The sequence below is a fragment of the Panthera pardus genome, unplaced genomic scaffold, assembly GCF_024362965.1.
Source record: "Panthera pardus isolate Hobbes unplaced genomic scaffold, ASM2436296v1 HiC_scaffold_8, whole genome shotgun sequence".
NCBI classification, from domain to species: Eukaryota; Metazoa; Chordata; class Mammalia; order Carnivora; family Felidae; genus Panthera; species Panthera pardus.
In genome coordinates this window covers 135382870-135410619 of record NW_026527013.1, presented here as the reverse complement: position 1 = coordinate 135410619, position 27750 = coordinate 135382870, and the positions used below count along the sequence as shown (strand labels likewise).

Sequence of the window (27750 nt, the reverse complement as noted above, 5' to 3'; positions counted from 1 at the left end):
GTCCATTCAGTTTTTCAGACTGATATTGAAATTGAGGAAATCCATACATGATTTCAAAATTCAAATTGTTTTGAAACCCTGAAGAGGAATTTGAACTTTCAAATGAGACAGCCATCTAAGTTTCCTAAAACCAATCACCACTTTAACATTTATCTGTGTAAGACTGACAACTAAAAGTAATTTGTCACCATGGATGTTAATTTAATTAGCAGATGCAAGATTGAAATAACAGTACAGATTTGTGCTAAGTAAATATTAACAGATTGATAATGTTAGAAACCACATAATCCTCTAAGGGTACGTGTTCGTGTCTGTGTGTGTGTGTGTGTGTGTGTGTGTGTGTGTGTGTGTGTGTGTGTAATTCAGAAACAAGTGGGTAATACCTGTCTCTTGTCCTTGCTCCTACTCTCTAACTAGGGTCACTTTAACCCACAGGCTGGTCACCCTCCCTAACCCCTTTGCTAATGAGTGGTGGTCCTGCCCCCCTGGCTGGCAGGCCCACCCTTCTTCAGCAAGCTGCTACCCAGGGAAATGTCACTTTATTATCAATGCTGCTTAATGAAGAAGGACTGGACATTAATTACTCCTGTGAAGATGGCCATTCTGCCTTGTATTCTGCTGCTAAGAATGGACATACAGGTAAAGATGGAGAGATCTTACCTCATTGTACCACCCTCTTGCAAAAGGATGGAGAGCCAGAAGCACTGGTAACCATTCTTAGGAGCAAAATGTTCTTTTGGTTTTGATTTTTTTCTTACAGGTAGTAGTGGGTAATTTTTTTTTTTTTAACATGATTCAAAGATCTTGTAAATATTGAAAAAAAAAATCCCAATTGTAGTTCTGTAAAAATGTAAGATTTTATTGCAGCTAGCAAAAAGTAATCTTTGATATTATGCACAATGAAATGTATTGTGTATGTGGAAATTTTGGGTCTACTATGATAAAGCACATTTTAGAATAAAGCCTTCCATCTGTGATCACTTTAGTCAGCACAAAATAGCTCCAATTTGTCTGTTAGAAATACTTGTGTGTGAATGTCAAAGTGACAGGGCTTTCGCACATACTATAGTGAGGGCAAATTTTAGTAGTTAGGGAAGGTCATGGGTCTGAAACTGTTCTGTAGTGGGAACAATTTATAGTTATTTGGATTTTTTAAGAGAACTGAGAAGTTCCACAGCTACAAATGACATATTGATGAAGTCTGGGAATTATTCTTGTTTCTTGTGGTCTGATTTACTAAAACATATGGTAGTGCAGAAAAAGATGATTTGACTGCAAATCCAAAATCAAATAAGCTGCATGATTGTCGAGTAATTCATAGAAGTTTTCAGAGTTTCGCTGTGTTCAAGTGCACTAAATGGAAGAATCTAAAAGTTTTAGAAGTACTTTGAAGTTCTTCTTTACTTCAGAAGCATTGTGGGAATTTTCCTTAATGTAGAGAAATTAAGTCTAGTAAATGCCATGAGGAAAATGAGGCCTAGATGATATTTATGCCAGAGTCAGGTAACTTTGTGTGGGATCTCCTCACCCATGAAATTAAGTGTAGGATGACCACCACACAGAAGCGTTTTAAAGGTTAAATATCACAAAGTGAGAATTTAACTATTTAAATACAAAGAATGGTATTAGTTTGGTAAGTACATTTAATTCTATCCAATAACATTCTTTCCTGGCATAGGCTGGTAGAAAAACGTGGTAAAACATTTTCTGACACATAACAGTCCTTTAACTCATCAGCAACTCCTCCCAAAGCAACACACATACATACACACACGAATATCATGTCTTAGTTGGTGAGTCTGGGCATTAAAATCCTGAGGAAAAGAGTCTACTTTCTCTGTAAAATAGTCTGTGGAGTCTCATACCCACCACGATGGAGCTGTCAGATGGACTGTGCATGGGAGAGGTCCTTTGAGTTTAGCATCTATATAGAGCTCGTTTAGAATTTGGCTCACCATAACTCTAAATGGGGAATGTAAATGGCTTTCTATTAAAATCCATAGACTGTGTGAGATTGCTGCTGAATGCAGGAGCCCAAGTCAATGCTGCTGATACAAATGGCTTCACACCCTTGTGTGCCGCAGCTGCTCAGGGACATTTCAAGTAAGTGATGCTCTTAATTCTCCCCCACCTCCCCCCCCCCCCATGAAAAGAGTCTTTTTATAGTTTGCACACATATTTTATTTCTGGCTGCATGTGTAAACTAGTGCTTCAAATCCATTGGCAAATAAATTCACTAAGTATATTTGAGGATTTAAATGCAATGTAGGATCCTAAATTTGCTCTTTTTCTTAAAAGGTAAATAGCTGTATATGAGGGCAGTAAAGAAGAGAAATAAGTTACGTTTCAACCTCACATGAATGAACTTGCTTCTAAAGAAGATAATCTATAGTCTGTCAACATATATGTGGTGATAAAATACACTGTTTTAAAGACTGTTATTCACTGTTTTCCATTACCCCAACATAAAAAAAAAATTTTTTTTTTTTTTTTTTTTTTTTTTTTTTTTTACTTATGATGGCATTAAAAACAAATCCTAGGGGCGCCTGAGTGGCTCAGTTGGTGAAGCAACCGACTTTGGCTCAGGTCATGATCTCAAGGTTCCTGGGTTCAAGCCCTGCTTTGGGCTCTGTGCTGACAGCTCAGAGCCTGGAGCCTGCCTTGGATCCTGTGTCTCCCTCTCTCTGCTCCTCCCCCACTCATGCTCTGTCTCTCTGTCTCTGAAAAGTAAATGAACATTTAAAAAAAATCCTAGAATTATATTAATTAAAATAACATTAACTTCCTATTGGCAGTTGATTCAGTGTTAAATCTCAATATATTCACCTTGTCTTATCGTTTAAAAAAAATTGAAGCAGTAACTTTTCATACTAAAAGTAATTAGAGCAGAAGCCTAAAAGAACCTGTCAATGGAAATACATTTAAGTTTAGCAGGTTTCTTCAGTACCTTACCAAGTCAGTTGAATATAGACATGCCTTTTTAAAATTAAGAGTCATAGTTTAATCAAATAGAATGTCACTAAGTCGCTTTCTCTTCCTGTGCTGAACTGTTGTGTAGGGAATGTAAAGCTGTTTTCAACTTTTTATCTAACCATCCTGATAGAAATGTTCTTTAACATATTTCTTGATTCCTATAATATGGGTTGTAAGGTTCACACTGTTATTATAAATGTAATTCTTAAATATTCAAAATGCATCCGTAAATTATAACATTTTTTCTGTATGTCTAATGCATACCTCATGAGTTTATTGTTGAGGACCATAGATACTGGTTTTGCCATTACGTTTTGCATGTATCCTGAGTCCTCCGGAAGGGATTTTTTCTTCAGGGCTACGCTTTTACGTTTACTGTCACTGGGCAATATGTAGTGCAGCTTACTTGGAAATTATAGAGTCATGGGAAGGCAGGCATGGTTGGCTTTGCAAAAAGGAAGACCCCTAGGGGTTGATTAGTTTAAATGTGTATGAGATACAAACAAACGTCAATATGTAACTTAAGTTTTAAATATATATGAATAAACCAAATATTTTCAAGAAAAGCCCAGGGAGAAAAGCATATATCTGAAGTAAATAAATGAATATGGTGTAAATTGCCTTTTTTTTTGTAAATTACTTCTTAATTTGATTATGATTTAGCCCTCTTTACTCCGTTTATTCTCATCTGATTTTACAAACACAAGCTCTGGGTGTTTAGCCAGTTACTGAGTGCTACGAAGTCTTGAATTTACCTCATTTCTTTCCTCCTTGATTCTCAAGAGCAGTGAGTTTCTGCTTAGATGTCTTTTTCCTTGTAAACTAGTCCCCTTTCAGGAGACAGGATAGCCTCTGCTGTCTCTTCTCCCCAAGGCAGCCCTTTTCTCTGCCTCCCTGCTGCCTTTTATAGTGGAAGCACATGGTGCCCTGCTGTCTGAGCTATTTATAATTATTTTCTCAAGTGAAAATCTCAGAATGACTCAGCAGTCAAGGTTTAAGTGATTTTGAACCACAAATAATATATATGTCAACCACAGTTCCACCATTCATCCAAATTAGTTAAACATACTGCAAGCACTTTTTTTTTTACAAGTTGTTTACAGAGAAGTGTCAAAACCAAGTTTTAGCACTTGACCAATGCTGCTATTTAAAATTTTCACGGGGGTAAATTTGTGGCTAAAATATAGCTTCTAGCCTTGCTATAAAACAGTATCCATCAAATAAGACCCACAGTAATTGATACACATCTATCTATCTATAATATATTATATATATATATATAAACATATATATGTAAAGCTGTTTTCAACTTTTTATCTAACCATCAAACATATATATATATATACAAACAATTGATGTAGAAAGATACAGAATTGCTTTAGCATTATTTTCTATAATTAACATCTTGGTCAGATGCTTCAGAAATCCAGCCAGTTTTAGTGTAATTAATCATGATCTTGTGTTTAGGTGTGTAGAATTATTAATTTCATATGATGCTAACATTAATCATGCTGCTGATGAAGGACAGACACCTCTATATTTGGCCTGTAAAAATGGAAATAAGGAGTGTATTCAACTCTTATTGGAAGCTGGAACTGATCGGAGTGTAAAAACCAGAGTGAGTACCAGTTCTTTGGGTTTTGTACTATAATTTACCCTGTCGGCCAACTCTATAGCTAGAAAAACAAAATACAACAAAACCTTGGATTGCGAGTAACTTGTTCTGTAAGTGTTCTGCAAGATGAGCAAACATTTCTGATAAATTTTAACTTGACAAACGAGCGGTGTCTTGCAATAAGAGTACTACATGATACCAAACATCACATGATCACAACTGAGCCAATGGTTCTTGAAATTTGCTTTGATATAAGAGTGCTTTGGATAACAAGCATGTTTCCGGAATGAATTATGCTCGCAAACCAAAGTTTTACTAAAATAGAGGCTGCTTGGTGTTGCTTTTAGGATATCAGATATGGACAGTGTCTGACCTCTGACTTCTGTTTGAGCATCTGCTAATGAAAAGCCTTGTCTGTTAGCTTAACTGGTCCTTTATCCTCTGAACCTCAGATTATTCACTGTAAAATAGGAAACTGAATACCTGCATCCTGGCTGTTTTCAGAATCAGGGGATATAATGGAGGTGTACTTTTTACTCACTCAACAAATACTTCCTGAGCACTAGCTATGCTAGGGACAGAAGAGACAGCAAGAAGTGAAACAGTCCTGCCCTCATGGATCTTATATCCTCATGGGGCAGGAGGGGTGACAGTAAACAAGTAAGTAAATAGTTAGTAGCTGGATGTTTAGAAGATGGAAATGCCTGGGGTCGGGACTACTTCAGAGGAGTTGGTGGGAAAAGTCTTTGTTGAATATGTGACAGTTGAGCCAAGACCTGAAGGAAGCAAGGGTGTGCACCATGAAGAGATGGGAGCAGGGTACCAGGACTGAGGCAGGAGAGCAGTGCAGGCAGATCTTTGTGGCCAGAGGCCCACCACAAAGGGCCTTGTGGGCCATTGGCAAGGACTTGGAATAAGGGCGTCGGATGGATGGTTTTGAAGAGAGCAAGGACGTGAACTGACTCATTTTTATGAGTCACTCTGGCTGCAGGTTTGAGAATAAACTGTAGGAGTGGCAGAGCAGCTGCCAAGAGAGAGCCGTAGGAATCTTGTTTTACTCCAGGGAAAAAGTAATGGTGGTTTGGATCAAGGTTGAGGGGTAGAAACAGTGGGGATTGGTCCAATTCTGGATATATTTTCAGGATGCATCGTATCAAGAGCCACAGAAGTATCAACCGTTGCATTAGTGACAATGGTGGTGATATAAAACTACTGCCTATTGCCTGAGAGATCAGGCTGTGAAATCAAACCTTTTTGGGCTTGGACCATGCCTACACACAGCTTTGTGAGCTTAGGCAAGGTATGTTACTTCTCTGTGCCTTGGGTGACCCCTCTACAAAATGAGTCTAAGCGTGTTAAAGTGAAATTAGCTTATCTACATAAGGTAGTTGGTATAAGTGCCCTGGGAATTGTGAGCAGTAAACAAATGTCAGCTGTCCCCATGGTCACCACCACCATCAATTACAATGTAGGAGTCAGTTGTAACACGTATAAACAAAAGGGAGTTTTGTCACAAGACAGTGCCCATTGTCAGTACTTAGAGGAGGGTTATTTGTGCTCACTGTTCTTCCTCTGACTGATGTTTGTTATTGCTAAGATCATGCAGCACCTCACAGAGTTCAGGGTCATTGTCTAATTTGGCTCAGAACTAGAAGCACTGTGTGTAGAAATCCACTAGACCCCAAGTCGCTCTTGACTCCATCCCACACAGTTCTGTTATCTCCTATACAAGGTGCACAGATAAAGTCCAAGAGATTTAGAAACTGCATACTTTTGGAGTCTGATGCATGGAAGAGTCCTTGGATGATACTTTTGGCTCAGCCACATAGAAATGCATTCGAAACAAACTTTTCAGTCAGCCCTCCCAAATTTGTCTTCATCAACTCATTGTGAACCACTTGAAGATCAAGGAATCTGCCCTGTGCACACTGACATCCATTTCTCTGATGGGACCCTCTGTGAGCTTTAGGAGTTATGGAACTTCCATCATGATCCATTCTTCATTGGGCTCAGGAATTACTTTAGTTTTGTTTTTGCAGCTTCCTAGAATATTTAAGGTATAATAATCACCGTCCTACCATATGTTCCTAATGAAAGACAAGTATAGACATTCAATTTCCAAAGGTTATCTGAACCTTGGATTTCTTCTGTTAATAGAGAATTGGTTGTGTTGTGTATTCCTCTCATAGGAAACATCCTTAAGATTTCCTAGAATAAAAAGCTGCATTATCTAATTTATAGATCACCCTTAAATCCTGTGGGTTTTGTTTGTTTTTGTTTTAATGGCAAGTGCACTCCTTACTTAATCTCCATCATCTGTTTAACCCACCCCCCACCCACCTCCCTCTGGTTTGCTCTCTGTAGTTAAGACTGTTTCTTGATTTGTCTCTGTCTTCTATTTTTCCCTTTGCTTATTTGTTTTGTTTCTTAAATTCCACATTTGAGTGAAATCATATGATATTTGTCTTTCTCTGACTTATTTCACTTAGCATTATACTCAAGCTCCATCCATGTCATTGCAAATGGCAATATTTCGTTTTTTTATGGCTAACTAATATTCCATATATATATCTCACTTCTTTATCCATTCATCAGTCAATGGACACTTGGGCTGCTTCCATATCTTGGCTATTGTAAATAATGCTGCTATAAACATAGAGGTGCATGTATCCCTTTGAATTAACGATCATTAGAAGTATAGAGGCTCCAAAATACAGAGATAAACAGTAATGATAGAGGATCTTAAGGGAATAATTATTTCTTATGACTTTTAATAAGAAGTCAAAGGAGAGAATGGTAAATTGAAAGTTTTTCAGAAATGATTACATAGCCTTTGTAATGTAAAAATTAGGAAAAAGTCAAGAGATTTGACTAGGGAAGGTCAAGAGTGCTTACACTCTGGTGCCTAATTAAGGCTGAAAACCAAATAAAGGTGTCTGTAGCCCAGCAAAGAACAAGCCATGAAATGCTTTACCTAGCTCTGGTGTATGCTTAAGGACTATAAGGTATTCCATTTACTGCACAGCCGTGATCTTGTCTTAGCCAAGTCAACTTCATGGGTATGAAGTACAGAACCAGAGAAAAATCTATTTTATCAAGGGAAGCTTTAGCAAATGATCAGATGACTCACTATAAACATACCCTGTTACCGCTTACTGTTTTTCTCCTGCCTTCTACCCCATTATTTTAAAAAAGTGTGCTTTAGCTCACTGAAAGATTTTTAACATAGCAATATGAAATACCACATGAAAAAAAAAAAGGCCAAAAGGAAAATAAAGCCCAAACAACAAATCACCAAAATAATTATCTTCTTTTATGAAAGTCTTAAAAATGTAATGAAGACAGGTACTTGAGTGAAAGGAAGACCCTATATAAAAATGAGAGACTGAAAGAGGACCAAGATTTTCACTTGAAAAGTGCTTGTCAAGCTTCAGGGAGTCTGAATCACCCAGGGGGCTGGTTAAAGCACAGATTGCTGGGCCTTACCTCCAGAGTTTCTCATTCATTAGGTCTGGGTTGAGGCTTAAAAACTTTCATTTCCAACAAATTCCCAGATGATGCTGATGCTGGCTGGTCTGGTGACTACACTTGAGAACCACTGCCTTAGGAAAGAGCTCTGAGTTAACAACTCTAGCAACCTGCTAAGTCAATGCTAAAGGCTTCACAGTAATGTATTCTAGACAATGGGCCTAATAATTTTACTTGGAACATTTCCTAAGCTTGCATTTATCAGTTTCTAGCTGCAATCCCAGAGCTCTCAATAGGGGCACATAGACACCTCATGAAGTTATTTGCCTTTGTTTTTCCTATATGTCTACCTTTTCCTTATTATCTAGAATTTTTCCTTCAGGAATCATTGACATAAAACTTTAAGATCACCAGTTAGGACTCTGCCCTATAAGTAAAACTGGATTATGGCAGCATTCATTTAGTACATTACTAATAATACCCTACTTGGATATAAATGTTTAAAAATTTTTATGCTAAAGTTCATTCTCTTTTGTATTCTATGTAGAGATTTTGTTTTGCCATATGTAGTCCATAGTTACCAGCCTGGACAGTACCTGTTCACTCCAAATAGTTAACTGCTAAGTGGAAAGTCTTACAAAACAGCAAACATGAGTCATAGCATTGAGAAATATGGTAATTGACAGAGGTCAGTGAACTTGACTCAGCTCATCAATGATACTCAGGATTGGAATGCCTGCTTTTCCCAGCTCAGTGGTTCATGCCCGAGAACATTTAGAGGTGAACTTTAAATAACACTGTTCTCAACATTAACGTTGTAATCAATCCTTTCCTCCTGGTCATTTTATCTTCAGGACGGCTGGACACCAGTTCACGCAGCTGTAGACACTGGTAATGTGGACAGCCTCAAGCTTCTTATGTACCATAGAGCACCAGCTTGCAGAAACTCTTTGCATGAGGAAGAGTCTGAGTCAGTTGTCTTTGACTTGGATCAAGGAGAAGAGAGTCCTGAAGGCACATCCAAGCCTGTTGTTCCTGCAGAACTTATTAACCACGCTGACAGAGAAGGCTGGACCGCTGCCCATATTGCTGCTTCAAAAGGTTTTAAGGTGTGTCTCATGGCCGCTGGCCTCATTGCATAGTTGTAACTTGATAAGTGACAACATTGTCTGCTATTGACAATGCATTTCAATGGAATGATTGGAAATTGAGTGAAAACCATTGCAAGAGATGATCAGCTACCAATATGAACTGAATTTTTTTCTGTCCAGTAGTATTTACAGTCAACCATATATGAGACTTTTTCTAAAAATCGTACTTGGAGTTTTTTAACAAATGTGGGAGTAATTTCAGACATTTATTTAATTTTTTTTTATGTCTTGTAAAATTAGGAGAAAGAGTTGGGTGTTGATTTAGTGTACTGGATTGTTTGATTCAAAGGCCAAGGCCTTGGTACTAGTTAGAGTGAGGGCCAAGATTGAAATGCATGCCCTTGACTCTGAACTGCCTCATTTACATCCTTCCAGTGCTGTTTTACTGGTAGGTAAGAGGGAGCTCGAGATTTCACTCATCAGAGTAGAAAGTGATACTGATCATTAAGAAAACAATATAGTATGCCATTCACTCATGTTTCTTTTTTTTCAGTTTTGATCAGTTTAGCGATAATATAGTTTAGCAATAGAAAGCTATTAGGAAACTCCTGAGTGCAAGGCACTGTGTAAGCTAATATTTGCAGGGATATTTATACCATTAGCTAACTGCTAGTTCAGTGGCAAGAGTATAGGATACAAGACAAGTGTAGGATAAGAGAACACAAAAAATTAAAACAAGGGTAATGGACATGTGGTTGGAACACTATAAAAATGCAAATTTTATTTTATTTTTTGAAAAAAGACAATGCACGTATTTCAAGAAGCAGAGTTTCAGGGATGTTAGGCTCAGAAATGGCTGTTTCTGGAGGCAATGGAAGTGATTTGGGCCTTGCAAGGGGGGGTTAACTTTGCCACTCATCACTGAGATTGGAGAGTAGTTGAGATCAGGGAGCAGCGGGAACAGAGACAGGGAGCAGGGAAGTGGGCTGAACACTGGCTGAGCTGATGAGGGGTAGTGAGAAGTAAGATGGGACTGGGAGCTTCCTGGGATGGCATGGGCTTCAGTGACATTTTAAGGAGTTGGGGCTTTATCGAAAGGTCTTGTACGAAGGAGGAAAACAATCAGCTCTATAGTTTGAATGATTACTTTAGCAACAACTTAAAGAAGATTATGTTATGAAACAATTGGCGGCAGGGAGAGAGACTAGGTGAAAGATGAAGAGAGTGGTAGAAATAATGAAACACATTACAGACCAGAAATGTCCATGGATTGAAGACAGATGAGATGCAGGAAAAGAGGGAGCTGACACGAAGGGGAACAATGACATTCCTGGAAAGAGAAGAGGCGTCATTATGATTAACAAGATAGAACGTGGGTTTAGACATGCTGGATTTAAGTGCTGTGAGAGGTTCATCCAGATGGAGATCTCTGGGAATAGCTAGAAATTGCATTTGGAGCTCCTGGTTGGGTAACTTCCTGTTATTAAGATCTAGAACAGAAGCTGTTCACTTTGGGCCTCTTTTTTTTTTTTTTTTTTTAAGTGAGAAAAAGGCATGATTTAGTTCATTGTGGAGGTATTGCTTGTTAGTAGTTTTGTTCCATTTTACGCTTTAACAAAAAGTACAAAAATTTTGTGAACTTGATAGACGTGTCTTGATTTGAATGGGATGCAGTACATATGACATCAAAGTTTTTAAGAGACAAAGATGTGAAATGTGAGAAGTTTACATTTGAAAATGCACCGTTAATTTAAGACCGTTAATTTAAGACCGTGAATCTCATTTGATGGTGGAAGGGTGTATTGAAGGAGTTGTTTTCAACCTCTTTCCACCCCCTCAAGGAAATCTGAAGATAATGCAAGGTGCTACTGATAGTGGGGTTGTGCACACACACAACCTGGAGGCAAAAAAAAAAAAAAAAAACAAAGCCAACAAAAGAAAACCTGAACATCACTGATCCAGAATGTTCAGCTGCTGAACCTCTCAAGCTAGGCAGAGAGAGAAAAACCACTCCCTAGGGTGAGTTACCCTGCAGGGTAGGGCACTTGTGTTGCTGCTTAACTCCTTTATTATGAACTCCTTATTAGTCCTGCTGCTTTTTGTGATCCAGGATGGTATCTTCATGGATCCCCAGGCCCCTGGTGCATGTAGATACTTGGTCATTGTTGAGCAAAGGGGAAGAGGACACTTTCTCTCATAGACTCCTCCTGTATTCTCTTTAAGAGGCTTAAGATAAATTTTTAAAGAGAGGTTTTTAAAAGTGATCATGACTGACAACATTCACACACTGCTGAGTAAAATCATAGATTAAAATGATTTTTTTTTTTTTTAGCCCTGGAATGGATATTTCATCTTCCAGTCTAGCCTCTTCATTTTATGATTAGGACATTTAAACCCTGGAGGGAGTAGTAGAGAGAAGTTGGGAATGAAGCCCAGATTGCCTGATTTCATTATCTTCACACTGTACCATGCTGCCTTCCTTCCTAGTCAAAGGTATTAGAAAGTACTTTTGCATCGTTGGCCTGATACAGTGTTCATATCCTGACTGAGATAGTTCACCAGAGAGGTAATTCATTTACAACTAGTTGCTAAGACTAATTTTCTGAAAAAATTAATTACAATTCTGAGTTAATCATCATGTAGGTGAAAGATTCTATCATGACCACAGTAGATTAAAAAACGAATATTTTTCCTCTGTAGGGCAGCATATATGGGTCCGAGCTATGTAAGGTAATAGTATGTCATTACCCAAGAAGATGACTTCAGTTTTCTTGTGCCATTCAGTAAAGAACTGTGGGATTTCACAGCTCCAAGGGACATACCTCACCCAGGCCAACCCCTTCATTTTGCAGATGAAAAAATCAAGTCTCGAGGAAGATAGTATACCTAATTTCCTAAGATCAGTTCACGGAAGATCAGATTCCCGAATCAGTGCTTTTCCCACTTTAGTCCTTGGTCTTTCTCCCAGTGGTTAAGCAATTTACGCAAATCACTATCTAGTGTTTGGTAATAGGAGTACCTCTCTCTAAAGCTGGCCTGTGACTAATCACTGAGCACAAACCTTTGTTTTCATCTCAGGGCGAATAGAAAGAAGAGTTCTTAGTGAAACTGTCTGGTGTCATGAGCCCTTTACATGTCAAGTAAAACCTATTAGGAACATTTTATGAATTTGGTATCTCTGTTGTTGAGGTTCCCATACAATGAGATTATTTGGGAGGACTGTATGTGTCCTCCCAATTATAATTCTAGTTTATGTGTATTACCAAAGCTGGTGGCTTCCTGTCACTCAGGCTCTTAGTCTCTCTGGGTTAACATGTTTACTATTAATGCAGACTCCTTCCTCTGCTTCCAGAACACTGCCCCTTCCTCACTTCCCCTCCAACTCGATGACCAGGTTTTCTCTTTTGTTTAACCATAAGCAATTCCCACACTCCATTTACAATTGGCTGGTCCTATATATTTTTTTTATTTTTTAAATAATTATTTTTGAGAGAGAGAGAGACAGAGACAGAGCCTGAGTGGGGGAGGGGCAGAGAGAGAGGGAGACACAGAATCTGAAACAGGCTCCAGGCTCCGAGCTGTCAGCAAAGAGCCCATCGCACGGCTTGAACTCATGAATCTCCACACCTGTTTGTTTTTTTGTTTTTTTTTTGCCTGTCTTCCAGACATTTATTTCCGGCATCTTGTAGGATGAACAAGCCTGCTGTCCTCTGGTCAGGCAGTGGACCTTGTGTTACCATCTTTAGGCCATTCTTATATTGTATTAGGATTCTGTTGTGCCTGATACATTTAGCCAGAGAGCATCAGGCATTTCCTCTCACACAGTAATATCCATCCCATCTGGGTGGTCTGGATGAGGTGTGTGTCTCAAGTATAGAGGCCCACATGGGGCCCCAAGATTTAGATTCCCTCTCCTTGGGTCATGGCTGCAGAGAAAAAGATGATAGGAGTCACTAATTTCTTCTTTGTCACATGTGGTTGAGTAGCTGGCTAGGAAAGGAGAAAGATAAGATATCTATGAAGTTGGACCAACTCTTTGGAACTAGATGTTGTTCATGATAAGTAGAAATCTGTTCTTTGGAATCTGTTTTTGTGTTTTTAATTCTCCATGATTATTTTCTCTTTTCCCCTTAACTTTAATAAAAACCTTTTTGGAAAAGCCAGACTGACTCAGCTGTTGGTAAACAAAGGGAACGCTGTTATTTTTTGACATTTATTCCAGAATGTTCAGTGCAGAGTATTGCGTCCTTGCTTAATTTGAGCAGGACGGATTAACTGATAGGATCCTAAAGAATTATTTTATTTTTATTTTTTTAAGTTTGTTTATTTTTAGAGAGAGATAGGGGGAGCACGAGTGAAGGAGGAGCAGAGAGAGAATCCTAAGCAGGCTCTGCCCTATCAGCACAGAGCCTAATGTGGAGCTGGATCTGATGAACCGAGAGATCGTTACCTGAGCCGAGATCAAGAGTTGGACCCTTAACCGACTGAGCCACCCAGGCGCCCCGAAAGGATTCTAATCTAAATTAGCCAGCCAGAGTCCTGCTCCACCCCTCACCTGAGACATGGACTCTTCTGTGTTTTCCACTAACATCTTTCATGGATCTGGGTTTTGACCCTTTTGTTCCTCGCACTTTGTACCTTTTTCCTTGAATGATCCCAGTTATAATCTATAGAGATTCCAAAATGTTATCTTTAGCCCTGCCTGCTCATTTTCTGATTTTATCCAATAAGGTCTTATTCAGGAGGGCCACAGTTTACAGGGCTGATAAGTAGAGCAACAAAGTTCCTTTGCCCAGTACAGTCTCCATTTATGCCTGTCATCCTAGTGTAATTATTAATAGTGCCCCCTTTTTACTCTTGCAGGTGCACCAGTTTGGGCAGTTGTATGGTAACCCTGCTGACCATCATATTCATGTTTGCTTCCATCACACAGCTCCACGTGGCTGCGTCACTGGGTTCCCATGTTTGTCCTCCTCCAGTCTGCTACATCCCTTCTTTCTTAATGCAGCACCATCACCTGGCATTTGTGTTTACCTGCTCTGTCTTACTAACTTAATGAACTGAGATGATTGGTGCAACTCCAGATTTTTTTCCTTCACAAGTGAATTTTGAATATGTCGCCTCCTCCATATCTTGTGGGCACTACCCTGGGGGAGCCCTCCTCGTCCACTGTCCGAGGTTTCAGACTCCGCCAGTCTCCTCATCTGCCGTCTCTCTACTCCGTTAGCCTGCCATGAGAGGGGCCTTTCAGACAGGGGAACTTGCTAATGTAATTTCCCTGCTCAGCATCTTTCCAAGGCTCTGTCACTTCCAGGATAAGTGCTAGGTTTTTATGATGACAGACAAGTCCTTTCCTGATCTGGACTCAGTTCACTCCACAGGGACACTTCCTGTCTCCTCCTCCCCTAATGTGTTCTGTGCTCTAAGCAGGCACTGCGGGGCTGCTGTGCAAACATCGTGTGCTCTTTCTTCTCTCCCTGTCTTTGTGTCTGCTGTTCCCTTTACCTCAAATGGCCTCTTCTCCTGTCCTGACCCTTCCCTGCCTGGAAAACCTCTCAGCTTAAATCCAGGCTTCCAGAAGCTAGGTGTTCCCAGGGCACCTTTCCACACTTCACTTAGAGTGCTTGTACTTTAATTATTTGCATGCCTGTCTCTCTTTCCACCTCCTCCCAAAAAAATCACTTTTCCATCTTTGTATGCACTGTGTCCAGCAGAGTCTCTGGCCTGCAAGTACTGAGTATTTGCTGAATTGATGGGTGAATGGACTGTTATTACAGTTCTTTCTTACCGATCTTGCTATCACCTTCCTTTCCAGTATATCTTCCAAATGCACCAATTGCTTTTCAGAATCAAGCTTGTCATGGCACTTTGCTACCTGAGCATATCCTTATGCCTACAGAAAACATATCTTCATGCCAACTCAGCCCTTCACAGCTAACTCTGATTGTCTTCATCTTTGGGCACTCTCCCCTAAATTTACCTTCTTGCTTATTTCCCATTTTAACAGCCTCCCACTCCCCTGCCTGGTAAGGCAGTGGGCACACCCACAGCCCAAGGGTGTTCCCAGCACCCACACTGGCCCACCTGTGCATTTGCAGATTGCTTGTGCTCTCCCTTCCTCTGCCCAATGTCAGACTCCCAGCTCCCTTCCTTGACTTTGGTAGTATATCAAGCTCTTTGGACTTGGGGTTTCTACTTAGTCTCCCTGGCACTTCTACCTCGCTTCTCCACTCTCCTTCAAGGATCATGACAGAGATGGGTCATTGACCCTCAACATCACCTTTCCCCTTCCCCTATGATGATCCTGCAGAGTTCTGGACCCATGACCACCCAAAATAAAGACCACATTCTCCAGCCTCCATTGCAGGTAATGAGTCCACCTACCTATGTTCTGGCAAGTGGGATGTGAGTGGAAAGATTAAGCTTAAACCACTGCTTTTTAAAGTCTCTTTTGTAACAGATGTATCTCTATCATAATGAGTAGAACTTTAGCTTAAATCCATTCATCCAGATCTCTTGCTCAGCATCACTTGGGTAGAACCTCTTGCCTGGTTTAGGCCCCTGGGACTCCCTCTGCTACTTTCCAGTAGCAGTGACTGGCATCATAGCATTTATCCTCTTCACAAATGGTGTCCATCACGGAGAGAGCTTAGATTCCTTTCTCCACTTTTCCCTCCTTTTCCACGTAGTACAACTTGGGACATCACCTCAGTGCCATTCTCCCCATGACTGTATTACACTCTGTGGTCCTCCATGAGAAGCAGAACTGTTACCTTACTCATAGTTCCCACCCTCAATTCTAACAGAGCACCTGGTAGAGTGCTTAGTTCCTCTTCCTTAAAGTTGTGGGGATTAGTGAGCACTAGATACTTGCAAAGTGTTGGAACTGTGCCTGGAACTTACTATGCACTCAAGTAATTGCTGTGGTGGTGCTTGTAAAGTGTCATTTGGGTGGAGGCTTTCAACCTCTTCGTGTTCCCCATGGAGCCAGCATGGCATAGAATTCACACTTGTAATGGGTTTGGATATGCATCTCCTGCTATCCTCATGGGGACCGACATCTTCCTCATAGGGAAAGTCACTGCTTATATTCTTGCCCACCGACCTACCTGAGTAGAATAAAAACTATATACAACCCACTTTGAAGGTCTGAGGTAAAAGAATCTTCAAGAGTTTGGTTGAGGAGAGCCTGGGTGGCTCAGCTGGTTAACATCTGACTCTTGATTTAGGCTCAGGTCATGATCTCATAGTTCGTGAGTTTGAGTCCCACATCAGGTTGTGTGCTGACAGTGTGGAGCCTGATTGAGATTCTCTCTCCCTCTCTCTCTGCCCCTCCCCTGCTCCCTCTCTCTCTCAAAAAATAAATTAACTAACAAAAAAAGGAATTTTGGTTGAATCCTTTATTATTTCCCTTTATAATTTGAAGTAGCATCACCTAGAATTATATTGATATCAGTGACATTTGTTGATGTGCTGTAATTCCTCACATTTAATTGAATATTTCTAACGGGTGATTATTACATTGATTATAATAATAACAGCAGCTAATAAATATTGAGAGCTTAGTGCATGCCAAGAATGTGAGCTTTTTATGCATCTTTTCCATTAAGTCACATAACAGCTATATGAAATCTAGACATTTAAATAAAGATAAGGAAACTGAAACAGAAAAATGTTAAATGATTTAGCAAAAGCATAGATAAAATCATTTATATTGGCAGAATTAGGATCCAGGTCTGTTTTGACTCTTACCTGCTTTTGTTGCAAGTACTAACTTGCATAATAAATGTATCATTTTTATCTCTTATCTGGGAATTCACAAAGATTAGTGCTCAGATTGCATCCTACTTAATTTCTCATTAAAATTAATTTCTAAATCAACATTTCTGAATTTCTCATTTACTATCAGATGCATTGCTGGTATTATACAAATTAGTCATAACAGTTTGATAAGAACTGTTGTTTATATATTTGACTTTGTTTTGAGCTCATTTCTTGTCTTAGGGAGTTTTTGAACTTGAACCCCAGACCCACCTATGAAAAACAGACTTCGATTACAATTTTTAGACGAGATCCCTCCAACCTAAGCAGGGGCAATGAGAAACCAATGTTCTTGTCCACTCCCTCTGGTTCAACTCCTCCATTTTAGAGGTCCAAAGACCTACTCTCCCATCTCCCCAGCATCTGAAAAGATTGCCCACATTAGCTTTGCCCTCAGACCAACACTGGCTTCCTATTCAAATTTCACTTAATTTGTGGTTTAGTTTCCTCTCTCTCTCTCTCTCTCTCTGTCTCTCTCTCTCTCTTTTTGACCTTTAGGGGATTTTCTGTACTTCTTTATGAATTCATATATAAAGTGTGTTTGGGGGGCAATATGAAGCACCGGGAACTCACACATACTCGTGGTGGGAGTGGAGTTTAGTATAGCCACTTATTAAAAGCTCTTTGCAGTATATACTGACCTAGAGCAACATATGCATATCCTGTGCCCCAACAGTCTAACTATGTACATAGATCCAACAGAAATGTGTACATATGTCTATCAAAGGATGTGTACTAGAATGTCCATAGTGGAGCCCAGATGTCCATTAACAAGTAAATTGTGGTATGTTCATATATCCCACAGTAATTTTTTAAAAGAAGGATAAACTATGCTTAGTCCCAGCATATGGATGAATTTTATAGACATTATGTCGAATGAAAAGCCAAATATAAAAGTGAAACTGCAGTATGATTCCAATTATATTAAGTTTATAAACTGGATAAACCAGTCTCTGATATTAGAAATCATCCTAGGAGTTACCGGAGGGAGAGAAGGGTGGGGCTAATGATTTAGATGAAACATACAGAAGGCTTCCAGAGTGCTCCTTACATAGTTATGTTCATTTTGTGATACTTCTTCAAGCTTGTGTACTTTTCTATGAGGATAGTGTATGCCAATAAAAATATTTACATAAAGGAAGGGAAAATTGTGTTTTGTGTTTTATAAAATAGAAAAATGATGTTTTACAGCAAAATCAGTAGACTTTCAGACTACCTGGTTTACTGTTGTCAGAAGTGAAATCAGCCCAAAGCGCGCGCGTGTGTGTGTGTGTGTGTGTGTGTGTGTGTGCGCGCGCGAACGCGTGTTTGCAGGGGAGAGATGAGAAGGATATTGCTTATTTGGTTGTTTGTTTCCTTTTATGGTTTCTGTTCTATTCAGTTCTGTGCTTATTCTGGTGGGAAATAAGTAAACAAATCACCAAGTAGTAAAAGTTGATATAGCAGAGGTCCTTAATAAATATCCTGATGTTATTTCTTGCCGTGCAGTTACTTACTTGAAAATGTTTGTACATATATTGTCTTTACTTTGTTTTGAAAAATTTTGGAGAACTAAGAGTTTTCAGTTCATAGGTTACTGATACTTTTTGATGGGGATTTCCTGAAGCAACATAGAAGAAAGAGCTGAAAAAGAGAGCACATAACTTCAATATATTGGGAATGTTTTTCTAAAAACTCAATCAACATGGTGTTCATATTTTTCATATAAAAAAATAAGAGTGTAAGATCTCTGTTATAAATGTGCTTGTGAGGACCGTGAGACAAGAGTTGTTACAATGGGAACCCTGCACTTACATGACTAGGGAAACAGTTCATTGTCTAGAATACAGCATGGAGCACCCACCTATAGCAAAGTCTTGGCTTTATATTGCCAAATTACCATAAAAGGATACTGTCTGCTGAAGCCAATTTCTTTCTTAATTTCATTCTGCAGCATGAATGATTAGTAATCTGTTCTTTTTCTCTTGAAACCTAAGAGGCTGTTCTGTGGAGCAGTGTTTTGGTCCTGTGATTCACATTTGAATGAAGCACACTCTTTGCTTTCCATTTTGAGCCAGTGTGTAGATTAATGTGTGTATTTGGATTGCTGGAATTGAAATACGATGTCTGGCAGAGAATTTCTGATTTGCTCGTTACAGGCAAATGACTTTTCCCTTGGATTTTTCATTTGAGTTTATTCATTTGGACATGATGTAATAGAGCTCTTGCCTTTCTAGAACTGCCTGGAAATCTTGTGTATGCATGGAGGGCTTGAGCCAGAAAGAAAAGATAAGTGCCATCGGACCGCGCACGATGTCGCCACTGATGACTGCAAGCATCTGCTGGAGAATCTGAGTGAGTGCCATTTGCAGCTTGGTGCCTTCTTCACCCACACTGCTGGCACCTCTGGCATGATGGGAAAAGATTAATCCAGCTACAGTTTTCTTTACTCTCTGCTCAGCCTTCTTTGAACCCTAGTAACTACAAAAACGTTTTATTGGTTATAAATGTGGTAATTATTTTTTTCCATGTAGAATGGCTTTTTACAGAATTAGTTGCTATTAAAATAATGCTAGATATTTGGGGCACCTGTGTGGTTCAGTCAGTTAAGCCTCCAGCTCTTGGTTTCAGCTCAGGTCATGATCTCATGGTTTGTGAGTTTGAGCCCCACATTGGGCTCTGCTCTAACAGTGTGAACCTGCTTGGAATTCATTCTCTCTCTCTCCCTCCCACCCTCCCTCTCTCCCCCTCTCTCTCCCTCCCTCCCTTTCTCCCCCTCTCTCCCTTCCCCACTCTCTCCCCCCCACCCCGGCCCTCCCCTGCTCCTGCTCACTCACTCTCTCTGTCTCTCAAAGTTAATAAAAAACATTTTAAAAAATCTTAAATAGAATAATGCTAGATCCTCATTGTATTTTAATGACCTTGGACAGTATTTAAATAATTATTGCTCTTCTGACTTAGATTGTGTCTCTAAGACATGAGACTAATAGGGTATGAAGAGTCATGGCTGGGTACTTTGCCATCAGCTGATCAGATGAATGTAGGCAAGTTGGTTATCTCTCAACCCCTGGTTGCCTACCTGTCTGTGAAGGTAATGGATGATCTTTTGGGTCTCTTCCAGCTCTAAGAATGTATACTCCTCAGGACATGTTCTGAAAGGTTCACATGTGGGTTTATGGAATATGGAGTTTCAGATTTTACAAAATATTATGACTTCTTATATGGAGATTATCACTCAATCCATCCAATCAGCTAACTGTATCAATAATTTGTTTTTACCTTACATTCTGACATTGAGACAGAAAATGAACAATAAACATAAGTAGTAATTCATTGTATGGTATGTGAGACAGGGATATGTGCTACGGAAAAGACTAAGGGAGGATTGGGCATATGAGGATGGGTTTCAGCTTGGGTTTTGTGTGTTGTTGTTCTTTTTATGTTTATTTATTTATTTTGAGAGAGTGTGTGAGTTGGGGAGGGGCAGGGAGAGAGAAAATCCGAAGCAGGCTCCACACTACCAGCACAGAGCCTGATGTGGGGCTTGAACCCATGAAACCATGAAATTATGACCTGAGCTGAAACTAAGTGTCAGCCACTCAGGAGCCCCTGGGTTTCAGTTTTTAAAATAATGGTCAGAAGAGCCCCCTTGTGAGACATTGAAGCAAACACTTGAAGGGGGTGAGCAGAGCAACGATGTCAATACCTCAGGTAAGAGATTTCCAGGGAGAACATCATCACGTGGACAGAGGTCCTCAAGCAGGAGCATACCTGCTATGTCTGAGGAACTGTGAGGAGGGCAGAGTGCTGGTTTTGAATGAGCGAGGAGAGAGAAGTTACAAGAAGGGATGGGGGTGGAGGTCTGATCTGGCTGAAATTTATAGGTCATTGTAAGGTAACCGTCTCAGTGCTCGAGCTTCGGAGTGATGGGATCTGATGTACATTTCCATAGTATCTGTGGCTGCTTTGTTGAGAGTAGACATAGGAAGTCACAGGCAGAGGCAGGGAGACGTGGTAGGCCCTTGGCGTCGTCTTCCAGTGAGAGAGGACAGTGACGGCTCAATCCAGGATTGTCGCAGATGAGGTGGTGGAAAGTGGTTGGGTTCTGGATACAGCTGAAGGCGGAGCCAGTGGAACTTCCTGATGGATTGAACCTGCAGTATGAGAGAGAGAGAAGGGATTTGTGGGTAACCCCAAGGTATTCAGCCTGAATAGTTGGCAGGATGGAGTGGCCATCACCTGTCAAAGTGGGGGTGGGGCGGGAAAGCTGTGGGTGAAGCAGATTTTGCTATTGAAGATCAGGAGTTCCGTTTTGGAATTATGAATTGGAGATGTCTGTTAGGATATCTGTGTCGAGATGCCAAGTCAGCAGGAATCCCAGAGATGAGTATGAGCTGGATACATAAATCTGAGAGTCAGCAGTTCATAGATGATATTTAAAGTCATGGGACTGGATGAGATCACTAAGGAAGTGAACACAGACAGAAAAAGTAAGAGAAAGGAGCCTTGCAACACTCTATCATTAAGAAAATGGAAAATGTGAAGGGACCAGCAAAGGAACAACATAAAAGAGTGACCAGGGAGGCATGAGGGAATCTTGCAGGAGCATATCAGAGAACAGGGAGAGATCAGTTGTGTCATATGCTATTGATGAGAACTGATAATTAAATTTTTTAACATTTATTTTAACGTATTAAATTTATTAACATTATTTTGGGAGAGAGGTAGAGAGCAAGTGGAGGAGGGGCAGAGAGAGGGAGACAGAATCCCAAGCAGGCTCCATACTTACAGTCAGCACAGAGCCCAGTGCAGGGCTCAAACTCTCAAACTGTGACCTGAGCCGAAACCAAGAACTGGACGCTCAATCAACTGATAGGTGCCCCGAGAATTGTTGATAATTGGAAAATAAACTAATCTAGTAGTTGGTTAATAGAAAAAGCCAGTTGAAGAAGGGAATCCTAAAAATATACATTTTAAACATTTTGTGTTAACTTTAACATAGAGATTTCTTCCATCAATTTTTAGGTAAAGGTTTTTACTTTACTATGGTTTTGCTAATAGAAATTGCCCATATTCTTATTTGAATAAACCACACATTTATGCTTCATCTGTGATTTCTAGTGTTTGAGGACTTAAGATCTTTTTTTTCAGGGCACCTGGGTGGTCAGTTGGTTAAGTGTCCAACTCTTCCTTTCTGCTCAGGTTATGATCTTGCGTGCGATTCATGAGTTTGAGCCCCTCATGGGACTCTGCACTGACAGTGCAGAGCCTGCTTGGGATTCTCTCTCTCTTCCTCTCTCTCTCTGCTCCTCCCCTGCCCAATCTCTACCCAAAATAAATAAACTTTTAAAAAAATTTAAGTAAGATAATTTTTTTATTTCTTTTTTTTTAGTTTATTTATTTAGTTTGAGAGAGCAAAAGTGAGTAAGAGGGGCAGAGAGCGAGGGAGAGAGAGAGAATCCCAGGCAGGCTCTGCACTGTTCAGAGCCCGATGGGGGCTCAAACTCATGAACTGTGAGATCATGACCTGACGTGAAACCAAGAGCCACCCAGGCACCCCAAAGATAATCTTTTCTAGCTTTATGTAGTTGTCTAATCCATACCTCCTTAGGTGACTTTTTTTTTTATTTTATTTTTTTAAATGTTGGCTTATTTTTGAGACAGAGGGAGACAGAGCAGGAATGGGGGAGGAGCAGAGAGAGAGGGAGACACAGAATCTGAAACAGGCTCCAGGCTCTGAGCTGTCAGCACAGAGCCCGATGCAGGGCTCGAACCCACAAACCTTGAGATCATGACCTGAGCCGAAGTCGGACACTTAACCGACTGAGCCACCCAGGTGCCCCAACTTTTTTTTTTAGCACCTCATTTGTTCAGTGTCTGTAAAGTGTTCAACTTCAATTTTATAGGAAGAGTAAGTCATTTCATCAGTTTATGGAATATTTAATTTAGTAATTACAGTAATGAGTTCGACACTTTATAAAAGACTAGGGAATAAACACAAGTGACTCTTGGTGAGCACGTAATTCAGTTCGTGAGAAGTGGAGTGCATGGGGTGCTGCATAGCTCGGTGGGGCCTCAGTCAGTTGGTGTCACAGAGATTGGAAAGATCACTTAAAAAGCTTCGACTGCACTGTTTACTGTTTACTATTTACTAAATACTCACCAGTATTTACCACATAACCGTTAGTGTGTTAAATTCATTTCAAACATGTGTTCACTGAGTCTTCATAATAATTTAATAGCACATTCCTAACATTTTGTAGAAGGAATTAGGGTATAGAGAGATCAGTTTACCAAGTACACAGGGCTAGTAGGAGGCTGACCCTGAGGCTTAGACCAAGGTCTGTAGGAGTCCAAAGCCACTATCCTAAGCACAGTGACTTCTACAACTGGAACCTGCCTTATTTATGATGTTATCAATGTAGGTGAGGAGAAAGGGCAATATAGAGAATTTAGGGTCAAGAGAGGGCTCTCATTTTCTCAGATTTTTTTTTTTAAGAACTTGAGAGTCTTGCTGAAGGGAAGAGTCAATGAAGTACAAAAGGCCAAAGATACAAGGAAAGACAAATATTTCAAGCAACATGGTTCCAAAGAAGCTGTGAAGAGTTTGGGAGACAAGTTTACTCCAGTAGGAGAACATTCGGTTGATAGTATCTAAAGAAACATGAGAGCTGCCCTTTGCTTTGTTTTTAAAATGTTCATACCTGCTTGTTTTATATACGTTTTGCTGCTTTTTCCTATCAAGATTTTTCCCCTTAATTCTTTTATTCTTCCAACAGATGCTCTTAAAATACCCTTAAGGATTTCAGTGGGTGAGATTGAACCAGGCAGCTATGGTTCCGATGACTTTGAATGCGAAAACACAATATGTGCTTTAAATATCCGCAAACAGACATCATGGGATGATTTTTCAAAAGCAGTGAGTCAAGCTCTGACAAATCATTTCCAAGCAATCTCATCTGATGGATGGTGGAGTCTGGAAGATGTGACATTTAATAACACCACTGACTCCAGCATTGGCCTCGGGACAAGCAGTGTACAATCCATCATGCTAGGTATCAGCAATCCTGTGATGGAGAGAAAGTTAAATTTCTGGGTTTATTTATGTTTATGAGCTCCATAACCTGATACTTGGTTCACTGATTAAATACAATGAGAGCTCACTTGCGGCAGCTGCTGGTGCTAAAAAACTTGATTATTCACAATGCGGCCATTACATAATGTTGCCTGTTAGTATAAAAAATGCTTTCATACCTCAGATAATACTCAGAGAGTAAAGAACAAGAAAGCCCTTGATGAGGTTTGTGATTCCACTTGCTGTTTTGATAAATGCAAGAAACAAACCACTCTGTAGCTGCTTGCTGGTGCACAGGTTCTGAACACAGCTCCAGATTTGTACCTGGGCTGGGCCAGGGCTCGTACTACATGAACACCTTACTTCCAGGACAGGAGTCCTAGTGAAGTCTAGAGTTGGAAGAAGCCCTATTCATTGAAGATCTGATCAGAGCTCCCACATGGGATGAGTGAGGGTGATAGCTGCCTGTTTCTGTTTGATAGGCACTATGAAACAGACTCCGAAGAACTTGTAAGATTTACTTTCTGGTGAGCATAGTAAGTGCTCTATAAATGTCTCTGGTTAGTTTGTTTCCTCTTGAACCAGGAGAACTAACATCTTTGGGGAACCTGCCATTATTTCAGAACTGTGCTGGACCCTTTATACACAGCACCTCAACAAGTCCTTACAACAGACTCATTCTACAAATAACTAGTTACAAGGTGAGGTCACCTCGTAGGCCTGAGGTCACACAGCAAAGGACCAAAGCAGATAAGATTCAAATCCCAGTCTGTGTGATAGGAAAGCCTGCATATTTTCAACAGCACTTGTTGCATAAGAATAATCAGGGTTGAGGAAACGGTGAGTTTCACCATGCTTTTAATATATCAGCTTATTATAGCAGAAAGGGTTTTATTCTGTTAATTTATAGATGCTAAATCACTTCCCAAAAATGTATTTTACTAGTTTTTAAGGCTGATAATTCATGACAATTTAATTTTATTGATCTTTGGCAAGATCATTAATATAATTACAATTCTTACAGAAGAATTATTGTATAGTTAAATAATTACATTAAGATAATATGTCATAAATGATTCTCAGGAACACATTTTGCCCACACAACAAACTGTTATTCAAGGTGTGGTTGTGCCCAAGAGTCTAATAAATGAAATCAGCACAGACTTGTTCAGAAGAAAATGACACTGCATCATCAGCCTTCATCCAGCTGATCTGGAAACAAGCATATGCAAATGGATATTTACCACCATCAGAGAGATTTACCTCTGTGAGCAGTGGATGCTAAGGCCTGATGGTGCCAGTGTTCATATTTGTGTAGGGCACCTAGTAGCATTTCAGATGTAAAGATCATTGGCTTCTGTGGGTAAAGGGCTTAGTTTAGTGCCTAATTGTATCCACTTGATAACGGGCAACCATGACATTATTTATTAATGTATGTATATAAGTGACTTTACTATATCACCTAACTGGATTAAAGGGACCCAGGCCAACAGATAAGCAGTGAGTTACAGGTGGGGAGTGTGTGTGTGTGGTGGGAATATTTAAGATCTGTGGATGGGAAGGGACGGAACAAGTACTTCCTACTAATCCGTCCCTAGAGTAGACACCAAGGAAGTGGCACCCTTTCTGAGCAGGCATGAGCAGAGGGCCCAGACTGTGAGAAGGCTTCCTTTATACTGAGCCCCTGAAGTAACCTGTGTTTTCTGGAATCTAAAAATTTGTTGGAAAGGGAGCAGATCATAAAGGACCTGTTACTTCACCTCATTCAAAGTGCTTAGACTTTGTGAAGCAGGCACTGGAAGAACCATGGAAAGTTATCATCAGCTTTGTTCCTAAAAACTTAACCTTAGAAATATTTAGTATATTTTTGCTCTCCAGATTTCTCTCTTAGTCCTAAAAACAGCTTTGGAGAAGCCTCTTCTTTAAAGGCTTGCCTTTTGACCTTTAACAGACATTGTATTAGGGAGTTAACCCCTATGTGATGCTTTACATGTTCTGTGTGTGCTTTTGACAGTCTAAACCCTGGATTCCACAGGAGATTGTATATTGTCCCTTAGAAGAAAAATTACTTTGAAGCTTCTTTGACATTTTATTTCGTTTTCTTGAACTTAGGAAATGTGCCGTGGTCAGCAGGTCAGAGCTTCACCCAGTCCCCGTGGGACTTTATGAAGAAGAATAAAGCAGAGCGAGTCACTGTGCTTTTATCAGGTAAGAGTAGTCCACACTGAGGTGCTGTTGACAGAGTGTTGGCTTCATGATGTGTCGTGGTGCTGGGTCTTAAATCTGCATGTTTCTGTCCTGTGTTCTCCAGCAATGCATGTGTGACCCCCTCTATTAAGTAATTAGATGTTTTTTGAAAAGTCTCACTAAGAAGAGGAAAAATCAAAAGCCATGTTTCTGACACCTGTGGAGATATCCGTCCTGACCATTGATTGCTGCGATTCTGATCACCTCTCTCATTAGGAACAAACCAGAAGCTAAACTTAATGTACTGAGAGAGTGACAAGAGACCATGTTAAAAGAAATGCCTTCTGTTACTGTCAAGTCCAGTGTATGATGAATACGATTATTATAATGGTACGGGTAATGTTTAGTGAACACCTATGTGGAAGGCCCTATCATTTGTAGCACATTACAAGTATAAATTCACTTAATCCATATAACAACCCATTGAGGTAAGTATTTCTGTTTACCCTCATTTTACGTACAAGGAAATTAAGGCTTAGAAAGATTGAGTTTCTTGTCTAGGGTTACATAGCTAGTAAGTGTTACAGGAATACTCCATTTCTCAGCCCTTAACTCTAAAAGGGATTTTGTCATGTATTTCCCATATTTGGGAATGGATTCTTTAAAAGTTCAACTAATAAAAGTTGTATTCTATTGTTTGAACTACTTACTGAAGTTAGGAAAAAAAAAAAAAAAGTATGAGGTTATCCCAGAAAATTCCTTCAGGCTCAAGCAGTGTATTGAGAGAGTAGCAGAACTTGGGAGGCAAGTGAGGGAGATAGAGTTTGGGAAAGAACATAAAGGGTAACCCCCAGAACTGTGCACGAATGCTGTCCCAGGCTAGAACTTTCAGAGGGTTGGGATTATCTCTGATAACACTTGTTTATAAATAATAAAATTGAATCCAGGGATCGGAGCAGATACTAGCGGTAGTATTCCAGCTGGAATCTGAAAGCCCTGGCTGTGATGGACAGGGAGAGATGGGTGGGCTTCCCAGGGGAAGGAAGGGCAGCTGGAGACGTCTGGGGAGCAGCGGTGGTTTACCGGCCAGTTCAGGGTGTTGAAATATTTTCACGATGGTGAGACAAAAGGTACCTCTTGGTCAAATGTTAGCTCTGGCTACGTAAGTCAACAAACATTACTGTATCTTTTATGAGAAGTTTTGTTGTGTCTTGATCATTTACATTTAATAAGGAAGAACCAATTTTGCTTCTGTGTGTCGCTTTCTTACAGGTCCCCAAGAAGGCTGCCTCAGTAGTGTGACTTATGCGTCAATGATCCCTCTTCAGATGCTACAGAACTACCTCAGGCTGGTAGGTGGATGCTGCCAAGGGGAGTCTTAGGCTCCCATCCCTGACCCTGGAGTATTGGGTGGCCCATTTCCATGTCTGTAGGAGCGGGAGCCCCACTCACCCTGTGCCCCAACCCCATGATCTTCCCCAACAGCCCCTTCCCTAGAAGCCTGCTGGTCACTTAGTTCTGGATTTCTATCACAGTCATCC

General features: G+C 40.1%; 1 protein-coding gene across 7 annotated transcripts in view; it reads left to right on the top strand.

Moving 5' to 3' along the window:
* Window positions 1-27750, top strand: part of CTTNBP2 (cortactin binding protein 2) — a 163936-nt gene that overhangs the window by 99567 nt on the left and 36619 nt on the right. For all 7 annotated transcript variants that reach the window (XM_019418029.2, XM_019418030.2, XM_019418025.2 and 4 more), the window contains 8 exons: window positions 436-639; window positions 2004-2103; window positions 4441-4591; window positions 8911-9165; window positions 19185-19302; window positions 23727-24002; window positions 26135-26230; window positions 27482-27561. In XM_019418029.2, coding sequence (XP_019273574.2) covers window positions 436-639; window positions 2004-2103; window positions 4441-4591; window positions 8911-9165; window positions 19185-19302; window positions 23727-24002; window positions 26135-26230; window positions 27482-27561 — 1280 coding nt within the window. The remainder of the gene's footprint in view (window positions 1-435; window positions 640-2003; window positions 2104-4440; window positions 4592-8910; window positions 9166-19184; window positions 19303-23726; window positions 24003-26134; window positions 26231-27481; window positions 27562-27750) is intronic.